Raw genomic sequence first — 19719 nt, forward strand, 5'->3', positions numbered from 1 at the left:
ATTTTGTGTTTTCATATTGTGGTTTTATGCTATGATCCGCCCTGAGACCTGCAGGTACAGGGCAGTATACAAATTTAATTCATCATCATCATCATCCAGTGGTCAAACCTGCCAAGTGCATAGGGAGAAAAGCATTCTGGGAAAGCTCCCACCCCGACCCTTTCCCACCTGTTTGAGCAGCGTCAAGATGTCCAGCTCGTTCTTGAGACTGTAGCCAGGCAGCATTGCATCAAACTGCTTCAGCCATTCTGGCCCTCCTTCGGGGCCCTTGGGAGCCGCTGGCTTCTCTTTGCCTAAGGGAAAAGGGGGGGGACCTTTGAAACAGGTACTTACAGCCAGGGGCACAGAAACCTCGAGTGCACATATGCGTCCACGATCTCCTGAAGTTCGGCTACTTACCCTGCGAGTCAGCATCGACTTTTCTGGGCTCGCTGGCAGCAGCCCGCATGGGGCTGTCCGGAAACAGCACTTCGTAAGAACTGGGGATCTTCATGCTCAACAGCTCTGCCACTGCCACCATGACACCGTTCAGGTTCTGGGGGAACATGGGAAGAGTCAGGAAGGAGCGGCGGGCAGCCGAGCCGCCCGAAACCTTTGCGGGGTAAGCTCACCTACTCACAAGCCTCATTTTGCACAACCACCGCTGCACACCATTGCTTCAGCATCCCAGACAGCAGACTGAGAAAGATTCAGTCAAGCCTTCCCTTAAGCGTCAATCCCAAAGTCAATCCCCGGCATCTCTGGTTAGGACTGTGAGCATCTGCAGTCTGGGAGCCACTGCCAGCCCTCTAGCTGTTTTTGGACTACAACTCCCATCACCCCCAAGTACCAGTAGTCAGGGATGATGGGAGTTGTAGTCCAAAAACAGCTGGAGGGCCAAGTTTTGGAAACACTGGTGTAGACAGTGCTGAGCTAGGCAGACCAATGGTTTATCACAATGCAGTCTATCACATTCCTATGTTTTGCTTCTGGCTGTAAGTCTCATGCTGTTAGTGTATCACTCAATCTCTCCTCAGCAACTCACAGCTGAAAACCTGAATTGTGTATCAGCATATTGTCTGAGGGGGAAGGGGATGCAAGAAGGAAAGTTGCAGATCTTTTGCATGCGGTCTGGTGGGGACTGCTGGCGTGCACACATGTGCTGCACTCGCCAGGTAACGTGTGCAAATTCAATGCCAGTGTTGAAAACTGGGGAGAAATTTACTGCTTGGCTCTGACTGCTGGGAAACCAAGCAACACAGTTTATCCCAGCTCTGCCTTTGCGTCCAAACAACTTACCGTATTTTTCACTCTATAAGACACACCAAGTTTTTAGAGGAGGAAAACAAGGGGGGGGGGGGGGGAAATCTCTCCCTCTCTGCACAACGCCTCTCCAGTGAAGTGGGAGGAGAAATGGAAGGGGCTCCGTTCCTCCTCCCGCTTCGCTGAAGGGCCGCTGCGCAGCTCTCCCTCTCTGCGCAGTACCATCCGCTCCATAAGACACACAGACATTTCCCCTGACTTTTTAGGAGGAAAAAAAGTGCGTCTTATGGCCCTCCAGAAATTTATTTTTATTTAGCAAGATTTGCTGCTTAATTAAAAGAACCTCCAAGCCATTCACATTAAATATTCATTTTTAAAGCAGCAGCACAAGACATTCAGCACATAAAAAACCCTCGAATTATCAACATATCGATAAAAAACAGCAGTACACCTAATAAAATTAAAAGTCTGGCTAGGTTTGCCTGCGCACAAAAATTTCAAGTCTCTTCCTCCCATCTAGACATTAGCCCTGCCCTATGCGAAACAAGATGTGGTAAAAGGCACCACCACGCCAGAATATTTATCGCCCCAGAAACAATTGTGAAGTCCCGCCCTTGGGTCGGGGGCTTTTCTGTGGTGGCTCCCTACCTTGGCGGCAGCTGCAGAGACAGTGAGCATGACAGAGACCTCGCTGCCCTTGGCTTTCTCCCAGGACGTGCCTGGAGTCCCCTTTCCCGCTTGCTCCAAGGTCCCGTAAGGCTTGGCATCTGGGAAAGCTGAGAAGCGGGAGGCAAGGGGGAGACAAGGGCAAGAGTCAAACACACACACACACAAACACATAATTAGCACTTTGTATCACCTTAGAAAAGGACGCGGGTGGCGCTCTGGGTTAAACCACAGAGCCTAGGGCTTGCCGATCAGAAGGTCGGCGGTGCAAATCCCCGCGACAGGGTGAGCTCCCGTTGCTCGGTCCCTGCTCCTGCCCACCTAGCAGTTCAAAAGCACGTCAAAGTGCAAGTAGATAAATAGGTACCGCTCCAGCGGGAAGGTAAATGGCGTTTCCATGCGCTGCTTTGGTTTGCCAGAAGCGGCTTAGTCATGCTGGCCACGTGACCCAGAAGCTGTACGCTGGCTCCCTCAGCCAGTAAAGTGAGATGAGTGCCACAACCCCAGAGTCGGCCACGACTGGACCTAATGGTCAGGGGTCCCTTTATCACCTTAGAAAGCACAGAGCTACCCAGCACTCAAACCACACCCGTTTGCCTCTTAGAATCAAGATGTCTGTTGCCAACAGTACCCGAGAAGAACTACTGCTGTTGGAGAGCCTAGAATCATAGAAGGGACCTCAGAGATCAAGTAGTCCAACCCCTAAAAAGCAGGGGTGGGGAATCTCGGGCCCGAGGGCAGAACACATTTTTCCGGGACTCGTCTCCATCCTCTTTTGCCTGGCTGCAGGGTGCCCTTGCATTGGAACAGTGTTCCTTATTTCCCTGCCTGGACTCGGGTCTGTTGTACAAAGTTACACCGGCTGCTTTGCCCAACTTCTGCATCCAGCCCCCGGAAGGCTGCCCAAAAAGGAATGTTGCTCTCAGGTTCCTTCTCCCTGACCTAAAGTTATGGGCACCTTCTCCCTAAGACAACAGCAGCAGTTTTTTCCCAAACATTTATTCAAAAGTTACAATACAGCTGTGTCCACTGCCGTAATATCACAGAATGATCACTCTAATCTTTCATCCCACATCGCTGTCATGTTGCCTTGCCGAATATCCTCAATAGGAGCTCAACTACTGGTCTGGTTTACTAGACATTTTCAATCAATATACCCTCCCCCCAGACACCTCTGTGATAATGATGACATTGAAAAATCCTGTCCTTCTTCAATAAAAGTGAAGAAAAGGAGGCCAAATCGTGTCAAAGGTATCTTTTTTGGAGATGCCTTTGATTAGTCGCCACTGGTATGTGAGAAAGCAAACCTCCAGATTATTATTAACCCAAGCCTCTATTGGCATATTAGAGGTTTCCTTCCATCGCTGGGCAATAACTAGCCGGTCTGCTGTGAATAGGAAGGAAATTAATTCTTTAGATTTAAGGGGGGTAAAATCTAGTGATGATAAGGCAAGTGCCGAATCTGGGGGGGGGGGGCAGTTTAGTGGTTTCGCCGTGTGGTCCATGCCTTTCGGGATAAAGTTCTTCATCTGACCTCCAAAGACAGCGGCAGAGTTTAGATGCTGCGGCAGCCCATTCCCTTGAGCATCTTCTCTGTCCCCCACAAACCTGGGATGCTGGCCTTTGGGATGATGGGGATGACTGGAGAGAGGGGTCTCTCTTCCACCTCCGGCTTGGCTCCCGACAGCAGGGGAAAGCGTGGCACCTCTTCGCTCAGGACACTCTCGGGGGACGAGGCTGGGACGATGCTGTCTGGGGAGTCGCTCTCCTCGTCGCTCTCCATCCTGGAAGGAAATCGGGCAGGACCTCAAAACGGTGCGGCCACCGTTGCCATGGCTTCTGACACAAGGTGGGACTGCGGTAACCCAGCCTGAACCACACCCTAGGTCAGGGGTGGGGTGGGGGACCTGTGGCCCTCCAAATGCCACCAGACTACAGTTCCCATCATCCTTGACCACTGGTCATGCATCTCCAGGGCCACAGGTTCCCCAGCCATCCTCACGATTCCAGGAAGATGAGATGCAAGGGTATAGATCAGGGTTTCCTAAACTTGGGTCTTCAGCTGTTTTGGGACTACAATTCCCATCATCCCTGACCACTGGGTCCTAGGGATGATGTGAGATTATAGATTAAGAACACAGTGGTACCTCGAGTTACAAACGCCCCAACTCCGCTAACCTGGAAGAGTTACCTCGAGTCGAGAACTTTGCCCCAGGGTGAGAACGGTAATCGTGTGCCGGCGGCGGAGCGGCAACAAGAGGCCCCATTAGCGAAAGCACACCTCTAGTTAAGAACAGTTTCAGGTTAAAAACGGACCTCCGGAACAAATTAAGTTCATAACTAGAGGTACCACTGTAATGATGATCCTCCTCCTCCCCCTCCTGCTTCTCCCAGAGCAAACAAGGACCACTGACCAACTTTACTTCTTTGGACTACTGTTTCTAAGCCTACCATTTTTGTCTGATTTTTGTTTATTTCAACCCTTTGTATACTGCTTAACCACAGCTGTCTCTTAAGTGGTGTACAAAAGACTCCAATGCAATAAAAACTAAAAGTGAGTTAAAACTATTAAATCGGAGAGTTATTAAAAAGCCTACTGAAATTTTGAAAAAGTCTTCAGTAAGTGCTCAAAAGTTAAACATGGCGGTCAACAATTCCCAACATCCTGAACTAAGTTAGGTTTATAAGAATTAGGACTTGGAAAGCCGTTATAAGGATATGCATGGAAATTCAACCAAGGGGAAGCGAGGAAGTCACTTAACAATGTTAATAAGTGTAATTTTAATAATGTTATGATTTTTGTTTGTTTGTTTGTGTGTTTTGTTTTGTTTGTAATTTTGTGAAAGGGCCAGCGGGTGGCGCTGTGGGTAAAACCTCAGTGCCTAGGACTTGCTGATCGTAAGGTCGGCGGTTTGAATCCCCGCGGTGGGGTGAGCTCCCGTCGTTCGGTCCCAGCTCCTGCCCACCTAGCAGTTCGAAAGCACCCCTAAGTGCAAGTAGATAAATAGGTACCGCTTTATAGCGGGAAGGTAAACGGCGTTTCCGTGTGCGGCGCTGGTGCTGGCTCACCAGTGCAGCTTCGTCACGCTGGCCACGTGACCCGGAAGTGTCTTTGGACGGCGCCAGCTCCCGGCCTCGAGTGAGATGAGCGCACAACCCTAGAGTCGGTCACGACTGGCCCGTACGGGTAGGAGTACCTTTACCTTTAATTTTGTGAAAATTAATAAAAAACCCAATTCCCAACATCCATGTTGAGGTTGAGGGGAGTTTGTGCCCTCCAGGCAGGTGACGCAACGCAGGTGAAGTAGATTATCAGTCTTCCATACTTCCCGACAAAACTTCACCCAAGCTAGATCTCAGAGAGGAAAAGCTTCTCCTCTCCCAAATGCGACAGTTAATGCTATAGCTTCCATTTGGGGGGAAAACCCCATGAAGCAGAGGTTCAGGATGCCCCGTGGTCAAGTTGGTTCCATCCTCCAGCTCCATCCTTACCTGACATCCTCGGTCTGGTTGTGTGGCGGTGTGGGCAGAGCTGCGAGGAGATCCAAGCTTTTCACTTCCACAGGGGGAGCGTCTGCAAACGTGAGGCAGAAAACTCAAGGTTTAACATGTCAGGATGCTATAGGGAGGGGGGTGGAATTCTAATCATGGCTTCGCCGGATCAATTCCAGCTTGTTGCAGCCTTGTGCTGTGGGCAAGAGGTTCGGAGGGTTGCAGCCTATCGCAGGCCAAGCTTAATGCTTGCCTTCTTAGGCTGCTTAACATTAGACCAGCCAAGCAGAGGACTGGCTGGTTCTGGGAGATAATCTGTCTCTTGCTACGAGGAGAAGCAATCCCAGACCCCTTAACGGAGGCAGCCACATGTCCATGCCTGAACATGGACCCACATGGATGCAAGTAAGCATCGACTGGCTGCAAATTTCCCCATTTTGGACAAGGCCCTCAAGTGGGCGGATGTGCAATTCCAGATATGACTGAATTGGACGAATTTTATCTTGATCCAAATTCAAATCCATTTCAAGCCCAAGCTTGGCAGCTGGAACAGCTTTGGTGGCTGGCTGCCACACGCTCTTTCCACTACCCCTTTAGAGTTCATTCATTCAGCCTTGTTTTTTTAAAAAAAATTAAACTAATTAATAAGAATAAATAAATAAGAATAAAAATGTGCGCCCCCGTTCCTCGAGACCATTCCATTGTAACTATCCAGCCTCCCAAAATTTCAACAACTCTTGTGATGGTTTGACCCCTTTCCATTTTAACAGTACAGGTTGTACAAACACCTTCCATATCTCCTCAAAATCATTTCTCCTGAATATTCCCCGCCTTCCCTTAATAACACATGTCATTATCATTAAAAGCTATATCCTATATTCATTCAGCCTCTATTGGCATAAATTAGACAATAAAATCATAAAAGAGAAAAAAAATACATAAAACATGGGTAATCCAGACATATTGAACACCTAAAACGTATAAAAGACTCAGCAGCCACCATTAAGTAGTTTTAAATGTGACTTTAACAACAACATCCCTTTAGAGTCTCTGCACCAATGAATGCCGCTCTCTTAGTAGCCCACAAGGCAGCAGCCATCAATACAGTCGTACCTTGGTTTTCAAACAACTTAGTTCTCAAACATTTTGGAAGTGAGTGTTCTGGTTTGCGAACGTTCTTTGGAACCCAGACATCCAACGGGGCTTCTGGTTGGCTGCAGGCGCTTCCTGCAGCCAATCAGAAGCCGCGCTTTGGTTTCCGAATGTTTTCGGAACTCAAAAACACTTCCGGAACGGATTCCGTTCCGACTTCCGAGGTACGAATGTATCATGAATTCAACCCAAATCATTTTGGCCTCACCGGTTTCTTTTAACTTCCACTGGGAAGCTCGGAGCAGCCCACCTGGGCCTCCCCCCCCCCATCCAAAATCAGAGCAGGGCCCTACATGCATATGCGCTCCGAGGATGCTGAAGAGCGCCAGAGGTTCTCTCGGAACATTCCGGAACCCGGGAGCACCTCTTCTCCTCAGCCATGGGGCTAACTTACCCTTTTGCCCTTCATGCTCATGGGGCAGCACCGGCTCCTTGGGCTGCTCTGTCAGCTCCTCGGAAGACAGGACCCCGTTCACCAGCTTCTGCTGCACCGAGGGGGGCGGTGTGGGAGGCAGCGAAGAAGGTGGGGTTGGTGGGTTGCTCATATTGTTCTAGAAAGAGATCAGAGGAGTCTGTATCCAGCAGAGCCCCCACCGCACCCCCAAACCCGAGGCGCTTTAGGTCACCTCGCCAAAACCCGTATTTCCATAAACAGCTTCTTTTTTTGAGGGGGGAGCCGCCCGGATTATTCTTATTAACTTAATTTATATACCGCCCTATACCTGGGGGTCTCAGAGCAGTTCACAGAATAAAATCAAGATATAAAACCACAAAATGCCTAATAAAAATAAAAAGAACAACTCAATAGCCCCCACAAAAAAACACCACATTTTAAAAGGGCATAGGATGTAAATCAGATCAACCAAAGTCCTGGTTAGAAAGGAACGTTTTTGCCTGGAGCCTAACAACTTTTTGTCATGGGGCAGCCTATAAACAGTGTGAATTATACAAACCATTAAATATATCTAAAAGGTTTATAGGCTGCCTGTCAGCACAGCTTCCAGAGTTGTTCAACAACTTGGCTTATATGGACAAAGAGTGCTCTCCCCGGGAAGGCCTGCCTGGCCCCTACTTTGACGTGGAGACATTTTTAATTCCCCAGACCTTTTTAACTGCAGTCGACCTAGTTTTACATAGTGTGGTTTTATTAGCTTGCCTTCCTTGGCTCTGTAATCATTGCCGTTAAGCTGTTTTATTATTTCTGGTTGTTCTTGTCTCTTCTGTCAGTCACCCTGGAAATTCTCAAGCACTGAACAGGGGGTGGGGTACAACCAGCTAGATGGGTCGCTGGGAGTGACCACCGTGACCACATAACACCAGTCCTGAAAGACCTACGTTGGCTCCCAGTATGATTCCAAGCACAATTCAAAGTGTTGGTGCTGACCTTTAAAGCCCTAAACAGCCTCGGTCCAGTATACCTGAAGGAGCATCTCCACCCCCATTGTTCATCCCAGACACTGAGATCCAGTGCCGAGGGCCTTCTGGTGGTTCCCTCACTGCGAGATGTGAGGTTACAGGGAACTAGGAGGAGGGCCTTCTCGGGAGTGGCGCCCGCCCTGTGGAATGCCCTCCCATCAGTTGTCAAGAAAATAAACAACTATCTGACTTTTAGAAGATATCTGAAGGCTGCCCCGTTTAGGGAAGTTTTTAATGTTTGCTCGTTTTTAAAAAATTATTATTAATATTCTGTTGGGAGCTGCCCAGAGGGTCTGGGGAAACCCAGCCAGATGGGTGGGGTATAAATAATAAATTATTATTTTAATTTTAATTTTAATTATTTATTTACTACTACTATTACAGTCTTACTTGGGTTGAATACGCTTCAGAGTGAGCGTTTTCAGGTTACGCTCTGCAGCGACCCGGAAGTAACGGAGCACGTTACTTCTGGGTTTCGCCGCTTGCGCATGCGCTCAAAATGACGCCACACACATGTGCGGAAGTAGCGAATCGCAACCCGCGTATGCGCAGACGCGGGTTGCGTTCGCTTCAGGATGCGAACAGGGCTCTGGAATGGATCCCGTTCGCATCCAGAGGTACTACTGTGCTACTACTACTACTACTACTAGTAGTAGTGCTTTTCTTCTGGAAAAGAGGTGCTGGTATTCACTATGACATTGTTACAGTAAACACCACACTTTTAACAGGTGCTTTTCTTCCAGCTCTCGCGTTTCCTTCGGGGAAGGGAAGCACTGGCACAAGGCGGCTCGAGGTGACACCCAGGGAGGCTTCCCATCCAGGGCGAGGCAGCCCTACCTCCTGCCAAGTGTGCCGAAACGAGATCAGGGGCTGGCGGTCCTTACCTTGGTGAGCAGCTGGGAGTAATAGTCCGGAATGCTGTCCAAGGCGGCGTTACCAAAGGAGCCCTTCAGCTGGCTCTTGCCGTTGACCGGGCTGCTCCCAAAGGGGGGGAAGAGGTTGAAGTTGGCTGTGATGACAGGCTCCATCAGAGGCAGCAAGGAGAGCTCCTGAGAGGCGGCGGGAGAGACAGAACTGGGTCAAGGCAGTTGGCAGTTTCACGCACCGGCACATCCCTGTGCAAGAGAAGTCTTCTCCTACGGACCCCGGCCCAAGGGGATCCAGAGAGATCTGGCTGCACCGGTCATGCCCAGTAGACACGCACAAACCGCTTCCCTCGCAGAGAGGGGAGGAAGAGTTCTCCCCCCCTTTTTATTTTATTTTGACAAAGCAATAATCATAAACAAATAAGAATAAACATGTGCACCCCACCACCGAGATCATTCCATTGTAACTATCCAACCTCCCAAAATTGCGATGGAGTGACCCCTTTCGGTTTTAACAGTACAAATTCTACTAACACCTTCCATATCTCCTCAAAATCATTTCTCCTGTATATTCCCCATCTTACCTTAATGGCACATGTTAACTGATCATTAATAGCTATATCCCACACCTCTTTATACCATTCTTCCGTTTTATATTCTGCTTGCCCCTTCCATTTCCTAGCTATAATAATTCATGCAGCTGTCAATAAATTTGTGAGCAAGTCCTTCTTCATAGCCTGCAAACCTCCCACCCCATCGTAAATTGATAATAATGCTACCTCTGGACTTTCGGTCAGCTTTAATCCAGTGATTCCTGTTATCTCCTTAAAACTCTTTGCCCAAAAAATTGTACATATTTACACCCCCACCACATGTGAATATAATTCCCAGTTTCCTGGCATCCCCTCCAACCAAATATTCCTTGATTATTTGATTTAATCTGACTGCTGTTAAACAACATCTCCAAACTAATGTCTAATAATTTTCTCTTATTCTTATAGACAACATTTTCAACGAACAATTCTCCCATATTTCCCCCCCAGCTTTGACTATCTGTCTAGCCCTGTTGTCTCCTTTCCCCACACCTCTTTTAATTGAACACGAATTTTGGCAGATCTGCCCTGTCTCTCCATGCATGCAAGAAGAAATATATATACATATATTTTTAAAAAATAATTTTATAAGTTGTGTGTCCTTGTTTCTCAATTGGATCCTTTTACGTGTTTTTTGTACATTTTATGCGTTGTGGCTGGCCATCATTTTTATTGATTATAGCTTAGCAATTCTTCATTGCCACCGTTAAGTGTAAACTGCTTATTAAAACAGCTGGTATTTAATTTTGCTGTCTGCCATTATATTCTAACAGATTATTGAATAGTGCTTCATTTGATAAAAGTTGCTTATTTTAAAGTTACGCTTGTTTTTATAAATTTATTTGGTTTTCAGATTGAAGTTTTATAATCACATATCCAACATACAACATAAAAACAAGATTCCAAAGAATCTCTTTGACTTCTCTCCTTCCCTTTGTGGGTTCTGTTGTTAATCATTTCCTCCTGCGTCTTTTATGATAATCCAAATCTTTTACATCTCCATTCTGTCCAAAAATTCACCATTAAACTACAAGTGTTATTCCAATCCTATTAAGAGATTTAGCTGTTATACAATGGTTTTAAAGATAAATTATACATTTCCCCCTTAAAGTGATGTTTTTATTGCGGCCTTTTTTTTTGTATCAGACCAGATTGTTATCAGATGTGTGGTATCTGCTGCCTCTTTTGTCATTTCTTCAGCATGTAAATCGCCTTGTGTAGAGTAATACATAAAGGCATTATGCAAATATAAAGTGAGATGAAATGTAATGTAAGAAATGAAACAGGGCTGGGGGAGCGAGCCTCTTGCCCTTCAGATGGTGTTAGAATACATCTTCCATCATCCCTGACTGCATGCTAGCTGGAGGTGATGAAAGCCCCAAGACCAGCAACATCTTACAGGGCTGAGGTCCCCCGTCCCCCCCCCCCACCGGACCAAAAGGATATTTTGCTTCTACGAGGTCCTCTTCGCTTATTTTCTTCTTTCTGGCCATCTTGGATTCAATTCTAATCCTAATCCTGAGTCAAAACCCTCCCTCCCTCGCTCTTGCCTTTCTTTCCAGCAGAACCAGAGGGGCACCCCAGAAAAAAGTCAGGAGGGGGTTAATAAATGACTACATGGCCCTCCCAGAATCCCTTCTCCTCTTTTCCTTCTGTAGTTTTTCCTTTCTTTCCCCTTCTCTTTTTTTTTAGGTCTATCCTTTTCTTGTTTTTCTTCTTCTTTCCAACTTTGCTCTTTTTTATAGACTGAAGTAGCTGTCTCACCTTAGAATATTACAAAAAGACACTTTGTAATGGGCAGGTATTTTCGTATACAGCGGTACCTTGGTTCCCAAACGCCTTGGCTCTCAAACTCCGAAAACCCAGAAGTGTTCCGGTTTTCGAACGTTTTTTGAAAGCCGAACATCCGATGTGGCTGTCGGCTATTGTTTCCGGGGCGTCTACACCAATCAGAAGCTGCGCCTTGGTTTTCGAACATTTCGGAAGTCAAACAGACCTCCAGAACGGATTAAGTTTGGCGCTTTTGTTTTTGCTATTTAATTTGCGTTTTTGTTTTTGAGGCTTTTTCGGTTAATTTGTTTTTGTGACTGTGTGGAATCCATTTCAGCTACTGATTGATTGATTGTGTGACTGCGGAAATGGATAAAAGCCCCCCCCCATCCAAACAATGACTATCATCAGTGCAGGTAAGAGAAAAAATTAATTTTAATTTTTATCATCTACAATACTGTCTTCTTTATAGTACAGTACATTGATTATTGCTTTCATTTTATGGATCAATGGTCTCGTTAGACAGTAAAATTCATGTTAAATTGCTGTTTTAGGGGTTGTTTTTAAAAGTCTGGAACAGATTAATTCGTTTTGCATTACTTTATATGGGAAAGCACGCCTTGGTTTTGGAACGCTTTGGTTTTGGAACAGACTTCTGGAACGGATTAAGTTTGAGAACCAAGGTACCACTGTATCTATGAATAAATACCAATAAATCAGTTATTTTATTTTATTTTTTTAAAGGCTACCAAGCCCTCCCGCAGCAGCTGCATAGCGCAGAGTACCTGCTTGAGCTGTTTCATCAGGGCCTCGTTGGATTTCACTCCGTCCTCTTTGCGCAGCTTCTTGCGAGAGTTGGCGACTCGCTCCCCAGCTTTCTGGGACCGCTTGGGCTTCGGCGGCGGAGGCTTCTTGGCTGCCAGCGCGTCCTGCAGGGAACACCCCAAAAAGGTAGAGGAGAGAAAAAAAGACAAGAGGAAAAGTGAATTTCTGCATTGCTGCCTGGGATCTGACGCCTACCGTGCCTGGAGTTATCCAAGATCCCCTTCCTAATGCTCCCAGTAGAGATCCACCTCCAAATCCGAGCTGATCCACTCTATACACACAGTGAGGGGGAGAAATTATGGACCATACCAGACTGATGGCAATGTAGGCCCTGAAAGACCTACACTGGCTCCCAGTACGTTTCTGAGCTCAATTCAAAGTGTTGGTGCTGACCTTTAAAGCCCTAAAAGGCCTTGGCCCTGTATACCTGAAGGAGTGTCTCCAACCCCATCGTTTTGCCCGGACACTGAGGTCCAGTTCCGAGGGCCTTCTGGCGGTTCCCTCGCTGCGAGAAGTGAGTTTACAGGGAACCAGGCAGAGGGCCTTCTCGGTAGTGGCGCCCGCCCTGTGGAACACCTTCCCATCAGATATCAAGGAAATAACAACTATCTGACTTTTAGAAGACATCTGAAGGCAGCCCTGTTTAGGGAAGTTTTTAATGTTCGATCATTTTTTAAAAATTATTAATAATATTCTGTTGGGAGCTGCCCAGAGTGGCTGGGGAAACCCAGGCCAATGGGCGGGGTATAAATAAAAAAATTGTTGTAGTAGTAGTAGTAGTAGTTGTTATTATTATTAGATTTATTTCCGAATGCTCCGCCTCCTAAGTGAAATCCAACCCAACGCCCCCTCTGACGTCCCTGCCCGCCGTTCCTCCTCCTTCCCTGCACTCTTACCTCTCGCACATCTGGTACCGGCTGCAACCGGCCCTCCGCCCCGGCGATCTTGCCATCCACGTGCCCGTTGACATCGCCTGAGCGCTGCGTCGCAAGAGTGACGTTCTTGGCCCGCAGCAGCTTCTGCAGCAAGAGGTGCCCGGCTTCGGTGCGGGTGAGGCTGTTGGTGGTTGCTGGAACGGTGGCAGCAGGGGCCAAGACAGGGTCCCCGTTCGCCTCCCGCTTGACGGGCTGCGTTCCACTCATCAGGGCGCACTGCGAGGCTTCCTCCTTGGGCTCCTGTTTGATGCAAACAAGGGGAAGGTCTCCTGCCGGCGGGGGCACCCTTCCCGCCAAGGGAGAAGCAGCTTCCACTGCCTGCCCATTGGCCGTGCCGGTCTCTGTGGCCTCTTTGGTGGTGGGGCACTCGGGGTCTCGGAGGCTGCAAGTCCCGGGAGTCACTTCTCCCGCGCTCGGGGGTGTTGGGGTGGAGAGCAGCAGGGAGCTGGGAGTAGCAGGCTGGTGCCTCTGAGTGGGAGTCTGCTGCTGCGGCGGCGGCGGCGGCTGCTGCTCAGGGCTTTTAGCCAAGAGCAAAGGAGACGGTCTCTTTGGCTCTGGAGGGCTCGGATGCTGCTGTGGCTGCAGTGGCGTCTGCTGCCCAGATGCCATGCCGGCAACACTCAAGGGGACAGAGGGAGCCTGAGGGGTGGGGAGCCGCACCATCCCCTGCTGCTGGGGACAGACAGCGGATTGCTGGCTCACCGGGACCCTCTGCTGCTGCTGCTCCACCGAGGCACCGAAACCCTGGTCCGGACGAATCTGGAAGACCGCCAGGGGCGGCTGCCTCTGCGGCTGCTGCCCCGCAGCGCCCGGCAGGGAGAGGTGCTGAGCAGCTTGCTGGCCTTGCTCGGGGGCCGCCTGCCCCGGGTAGGGACTGGCTTGCCGCAGCACCTGGTTCTGCTGCTGCTGCTGCTGCAGCAGGTTCTGCTGGTGCCTCTGCATTAGCAGGGCCTGCAGCTGCTGCTGCTGCTGCGGAGTCAGGTTCCGCAGCTGAGGGTTTTTGGAGATGACGCCCTGCAGCTGGGCACGGATCTGGCCCATCACAGGGCTGGACAGGATGCTTTGGCCTTGTGGGGAGGACTGCTGCAGCATCATGCTTTGTTGTTGTTGTTGCTGCTGCTGCTGCATCATCAGCCCTGGTGTTTTCGAGGGCCCGGCTGGGCTCTGAAGGCGTTGTTGCTGCTGCTGCTGCTGCTGGAGGTGGTGCTGTCCCGGCAAACCTTTGGAAGGCTGCTCCAGGTTCTGTCCCATCATCCTTTGCACTTGGCCTTGCTGCTCCATCTGCTGGTTGAGCAAGTGGGGGCCCTGAGTTGCATCTCGATGGTGCTGCTGCTGCTGCTGCTGCTGCTGCTGCTGCTGTTGTGACAGCTCTTGCTGCAGAATGCCGTCTATAGGCAGGTGAGAACGCAATGGCTGCTGGAGGAGGTTGTTCTGTTGTTGCTGCTGCTGCTGCTGCTGCTGCAGGTGGCTGCTTTGCTGCTGCTGCAAGTGGCTGTTTTGCTGCTGCTGCTGCTGCTGCTGCATCCGTAGCTGCAGGGAGCCCAGCATGTTCTGCTGCTGGGGGCCCAAGAGCAAGTGCTGGGCTTGGCCCAGCTCAGCTGACTGCTTCTGCTGCTCCCCGTGCTGCTGGAGCATCAGCTGAGACGGCTGCTCCGGAAGAGGAGTCCCATGGCCGCTAAGCCCCTGCTGCTGCTGCTGCTGCTGCTGCTGCTGCTGCTGCTGCTGCTGCTCTTGAGTGCTCATCTGCAGCTGCCCTCCCATCTCTGGGCCCACCATGTGGGGTCTTAGCTGCTGTTGCAATGCACCGTCCGCCCCTTCGGGAGGCAGCATGGCCGTGCTGCCTTCTGGCCCTCCTTGCTGCTCCTTGACAGCCAACCCCTGCTGCTGCTGCTGCTGCTGCTGGGCTGGCTGCATTCCCTGAGTCGAGGAGTGCAGCTGCTGGTTCAGAGACCCGTGCTGCGCAAAGTGCTGGAGAGGTTCGGCGCCCACGCCCGGCCCCTGGCTCAGGGCGCCCTGCTGGGAAGCCGGCCCCTGGCCCAGGAGGGGCTGGTGCTGTTGCTGGCTCAGCAACGTCCTCTGCTGCTGCCCAAGGAGCCCTGGCTGCTGCTGCTGCTGCTGCTGCTGTGACAAAAGCAGCCGATGCCCCATCATGCCCTGCGCCTGCTGCACCAGCTGCTGAGGCACTCGGTGCTGCTGCCCCTGCTGCTGCTGCTGTGGGGCCAACAACATTTGCCTCTGGGAAGCCGGGTGCCCCATCACGCCCTGATGCTGCAGCATTGAGTGTCCCAGCATGGCTTGCTGCTGCTGCTGCTGCTGCTGCGGAGAGAGCTGCTGGACCAGGACTCCCGCCTGGTTTCCCAGCAGTCCTTGCTGCTTGGGGAGCAGATTCTGGCTCGGCTGGGGCGTGGGTGGCGGAGGCGGGGGCTGGCTCATCAAGCCCACCTGACCCATCGTGCTTTGCTGCTGCTGCTGCTGCTGCACCGAGATCTGCCCCATAAGGCTTTGCTGCTGCTGCATCGCCATTTGTCCCATGTGGCTTTGCTGCTGCTGCTGCTGCATGGACACTTGCCCTATGAGGTTCTGCTGCTGCTGCTGCTGCTGCAGCTTCTGCGCCAGCTGCAGCCGCTGCTGCTGCATCTGCCGCTCCTGCAACAGGCGGTTGTTGGAGAAGAAGCTGTTGGGGGCCGAAGCGCCCGATGGCTGCTGCTGCTGCTGCTGCTGCTGCCCTCCCATAAAGGGCAAGCCCTGCTGCACAGCCATGGCGGCGGCCTGAGGGAGGCGCAAGCCGGCCTGGCCTGCTAGGCCCTGCGGCCCTGGCTGGAGGCCGTGCGCGGAGAGGAGCTGGCCAGGGAGCTTGGCCATCAGGCGGGGGCTTTGCGAGGGGCTGAGGGCCAAGACGGCGGAGCTTTGCTGCTGGTGCTGCTGCTGCTTGTTGCGGTACTCAGCCATGAGGTTGGTGTGTTCCTTCTGCTGCTTCCGAACCTGTCAGAGAGAAAGAGGTAGCAGAGGCAACGTAAGCGCAGCAAACAACAAGGAGGGGTGCACCTGTTTTCTCCTACCATTAGGAAACCCACTTAAGGACTCTATACGGGCTCCGGAACACCCCATATGGGAAAGGGAGCCATTTTTTTTATTATAACAATACAGTGGTACCTCAGGGTACATATGCTTCGGGTTATATATGTACGCTTCAGGTTACAGACGCCGCTAACCCAGAAATAGTATCTCGGGTTAAGAACTTTGCTTCAGGATGAGAACAGAAATCGTGCTCCGGTGGCGCGGAAGCAGCAGGAGGCCCCATTAGCTAAAGTGGTGCTTCAGGTTAAGAACAGCTACCCGAGGTGCCACTGTACCGCCCGAAACCGGTTTGAAGTCCAGATTATGGTATCAGTTTCATAATTTCTGACTTGGCAATATATCACAAATTATGGTGTGTGTGTGTATGTGTGCGTGCGCCATGCAAAAATCACAATGCAGGAGAAAATGTGAAGCCCGTCAATGTCTCCATCCTTTTATCGGACACTGTGATATACAGTGGACCCTCCAGATATGAAAATTCATTCCGGGGGTACGTACGTACCACGAAAAGTCTGCATATAGAGGCACCGCTTCTGCGCACGCGGCAATATACACTTCTGGGTTTGCCGTGCTCGCAACCTGAAAGTTACGATACCCGAAGGTAACGTAACCTGAGGCTCCACTGTACTGAGATCTTTAGCTGGCGATATATCGTGATGCTGAAAACCAGCCCAGCCCTATAGTTCAGGCAGCAAAAGCATGTTTTATAAGAATTGGAAACTCACAGGAACGTGGGAATCTGCTTTCCCCCGCCTGAATTAGACCACTGGCCAAATATTCTCTACACTGACTGGCAGGCAGGGGCTCCCCATTCAGGCAGGAGTCTCACACAGTCCCACATGGAGATGTTGGGGGTAGAATCTGGAACCTTCCTGCAGGGGGAGCAGACGTTCTTCCACGGACCTACAGCTCTTCCCCAAGGTTTTTTTTTTTTTTAAAAAAGGAATTTGGACAGCTGAGGATACTTGGATGCTTCTTAAGACCCGACATTTCTGCCGAAGCATAAAATGCACAGAAACGTGCACAGAGCAGATAGACTCCTCCAATCTCTCCCACCCACCCCTTGCCCAGGTGAATATTCCATCCCTACCAGGTGTCATGGAATGCTGGTAAAAGGTGAAAGACCCTGGGACAGTTAAAGCGACTATGGGGTGTGGCGCTCATCTCTCTTTCAGGCCGAGGGAGCTGGCGTTTGCCCACAGACAGCTTTCCAGGTCATGTGGCCAGCATGACTAAACCACTTCTGGCACAACGGGACACTGTGACGGAAGCCAGAGCGCACGGAAATGCTGTTTACCTTCCCGCCACAGGGGTACCTATTTGTCTACTTGCACTGGTGTGCTTTCAAACTGCTAGGCTGGCAGGAGCTGGGACAGAGCAACTGGAGCTTACCCCGTTGCGGAGATTCGAACAGCCAACCTTCCGATTGGCAAGCCCAAGAGGCTCAGTGGTTTAGACCACAGCGCCACCCGCGTCCTGATTTGCTGACGCTACCCTTGGCCACCCTCATTTCTTCCTTAGCACCTCCCCGACTCCAGCACCCTGTGCTCATGCAAGACCTGACTCTCTCCCTCCTAGCATCTCATCACTCAGGAAGAGGCAGGAAACCACTGCGGCGTGGGGTTCGTTTTGCCTCTATCGCGAGTCCTCCGGTCCTCCACAGACCCCTTTTTAGTTTTCTCGGTCGTGCCGAGAGCAGTGGCCTTTGGACTTAAAACGGACGCAAGCTAATCTGGGTGCTTTACCTGATCCAACTGCTTCTGAATCTTGCTCTGCTGCTCCGTCACCAGCTTGAGCTTCTCGGCATCAGCCTCGGGGAACTCCCGGCCGGCCTTTTTCGCCGTCCGCTGCTTGGCGCACAGGGCCTTGCGGGACTTGCGGTGCACCCCTATCTGCTCCTCCAGCACCTTCAGCTGCATCTGGAGGAGTTGCTGCGTATGGAGGAGCCAGTCTTCGTACTGGCGCTGATCAGCTTCATCTGGGGGGGAGTGGGGGGGGATGAGAAACACTGGTTTTTGGAAGCTGGAGACATGCAAGACAGGTCAGGCCATATACTTTGGCAGACATAGGGGGAAAGTTGAAACGCCTTGCCTCTGGCACTTAATAAATTCTGTACTAGCCCACAAAGGCTATGCAAGGCCCTCCAGTCCTCAGACTCTGAGATTCTGCAGAACTTGCATCCCATGGATAAATTGTTATTATTTTTTACTAAATCTGTATGCCGCCCTATACTCTCAGGTCTCAGGGTGGTTTGCAAGATAAAAGCACAATATAAAAGCACAAAATACATAATCAAAACAAAAAACCCCCAATAACCTCCACTGACATCCCCAATTTTGTGCTGGAGCCACAAAAGGCACATCTTCATTCCTGCAACCTTTCACCCAATCACAGAACCAGCCTCGCCAGTGATTCTTCACCATGCATGACTACAACAACCCATGCGCCCCTGGAATGCAATCTATCCTGCCTGCAACATGGGAGCTTGCATCTGCTGCAGCTCAGAGCCTCTCCGTTGCAATGCAACCACAGTGGAACCTCGGTTCTTGAACGTCTCCGTTGATGAACGTTTCAGAACCTGAACGCCGAAAACCCGGAAGTAACTGCTTTGTTTTTTGAACAATTTTCGGAAGCCGAACATGCCACGTGGCTTCCATTTTGAGTTTCCCTATTGTACTGACGATTCTGCTTTCAGTTTTCGGACGTTTCAGAAGTCGAACGGTCTTCCGGAACTCATTATGTTCGAAAACCGAGGTTCCACTGTACTTTCTTGCACGTTCAACAACACACACAACTTATCTGTTCTTTGTTATTATCCAAAGCTGCCAGGTGGTTAAAAAGCACTAACAAAGAGAACAGAGTTCACCCTCTGCTGTCAGCAAAACGCTACCAGTTTAGGAATTGTGATTGGAAGCAGGAGGAAGTCCTTAATCCAGATCTAAGCAATCTGGAATAGATGGCTTATGAGGCTATGTATGCAAAAAGCCCAGGTGGGCAGGAGCATTACCCAAGGAAAAGCAACACCACAGCCCTTTCAGGACTGGTTTCTGCCAACTACTCACTGATGACACCTTGTGCAAAAGTGGGTGGGTTTGGTCGAGCTTGTGCTGGGTCATTGCTCCGTTCCTGCAAGGGATTTGAAAGAATCAGAATATCTGCAGTGGTACCTGCCACAGTTCCCCCCCTGATCCCACAACCAAAAGAGCCAGCACACCCCAAACCCATCCGTTAAAAAAGTGTGGGGAAACTGAAGAGGGCCTGCCAAATCTCTGCTCACCTGTCCTCCAGAGCCAGGCAGGATGTGGTTCTGCATTTCAGATGAAGACGACGCTCCGGACAACCTCTGAGCCAGCAAGGAGACTTGTTGCCTGGGGGAGGAAGGGGAACAGAATGAAGGGAGCCGGTGTTGGCCTGAGAAGCAGACTCCAGAAAACCTTAAATCCAGAGTCTCCCAGAGCAAGGCCCTCTGAGCTAAACGAAAGAAAAAGCGAACTACACATTATCCAGGCTCCTGGGCCTCCTGCCCTGGGTACTTACCGATTCATGCTCGGAGCCACTCCAATGGTGCCCTGCGCCATGACTTTTTTGATACCCTTCAGAGCCACCATCTTGGCCTTGGCGATGGGGTCCATGATGTCCTCGGTAGCAAATTTATCCAGATCTGTGGGAGGGGAGGAGATCAAG

General features: G+C 50.4%; 1 protein-coding gene across 15 annotated transcripts in view; it reads right to left on the reverse strand.

The window, feature by feature from the left end:
- The window catches only part of KMT2D (lysine methyltransferase 2D), a 110027-nt gene that overhangs the window by 16900 nt on the left and 73408 nt on the right, over positions 1 to 19719 (reverse strand). For 14 of the 15 annotated variants that reach the window (XM_083598447.1, XM_083598456.1, XM_083598446.1 and 11 more), the window contains 13 exons: positions 19573 to 19696; positions 19313 to 19403; positions 19098 to 19161; positions 17781 to 18013; positions 12919 to 15939; positions 11983 to 12126; positions 8853 to 9017; positions 6947 to 7103; positions 5401 to 5482; positions 3517 to 3692; positions 1891 to 2018; positions 400 to 535; positions 169 to 293 (listed from right to left, as the gene is read on the reverse strand). In XM_083598447.1, coding sequence (XP_083454573.1) covers positions 169 to 293; positions 400 to 535; positions 1891 to 2018; positions 3517 to 3692; positions 5401 to 5482; positions 6947 to 7103; positions 8853 to 9017; positions 11983 to 12126; positions 12919 to 15939; positions 17781 to 18013; positions 19098 to 19161; positions 19313 to 19403; positions 19573 to 19696 — 4646 coding nt within the window. The remainder of the gene's footprint in view (positions 1 to 168; positions 294 to 399; positions 536 to 1890; positions 2019 to 3516; positions 3693 to 5400; positions 5483 to 6946; positions 7104 to 8852; positions 9018 to 11982; positions 12127 to 12918; positions 15940 to 17780; positions 18014 to 19097; positions 19162 to 19312; positions 19404 to 19572; positions 19697 to 19719) is intronic. The other variant, XM_083598451.1, reaches the window with a different exon arrangement.

This window comes from Podarcis filfolensis, assembly GCF_964270895.1.
Source record: "Podarcis filfolensis genome assembly, chromosome: 2".
In the NCBI taxonomy this organism is placed as follows: domain Eukaryota; kingdom Metazoa; phylum Chordata; class Lepidosauria; order Squamata; family Lacertidae; genus Podarcis; species Podarcis filfolensis.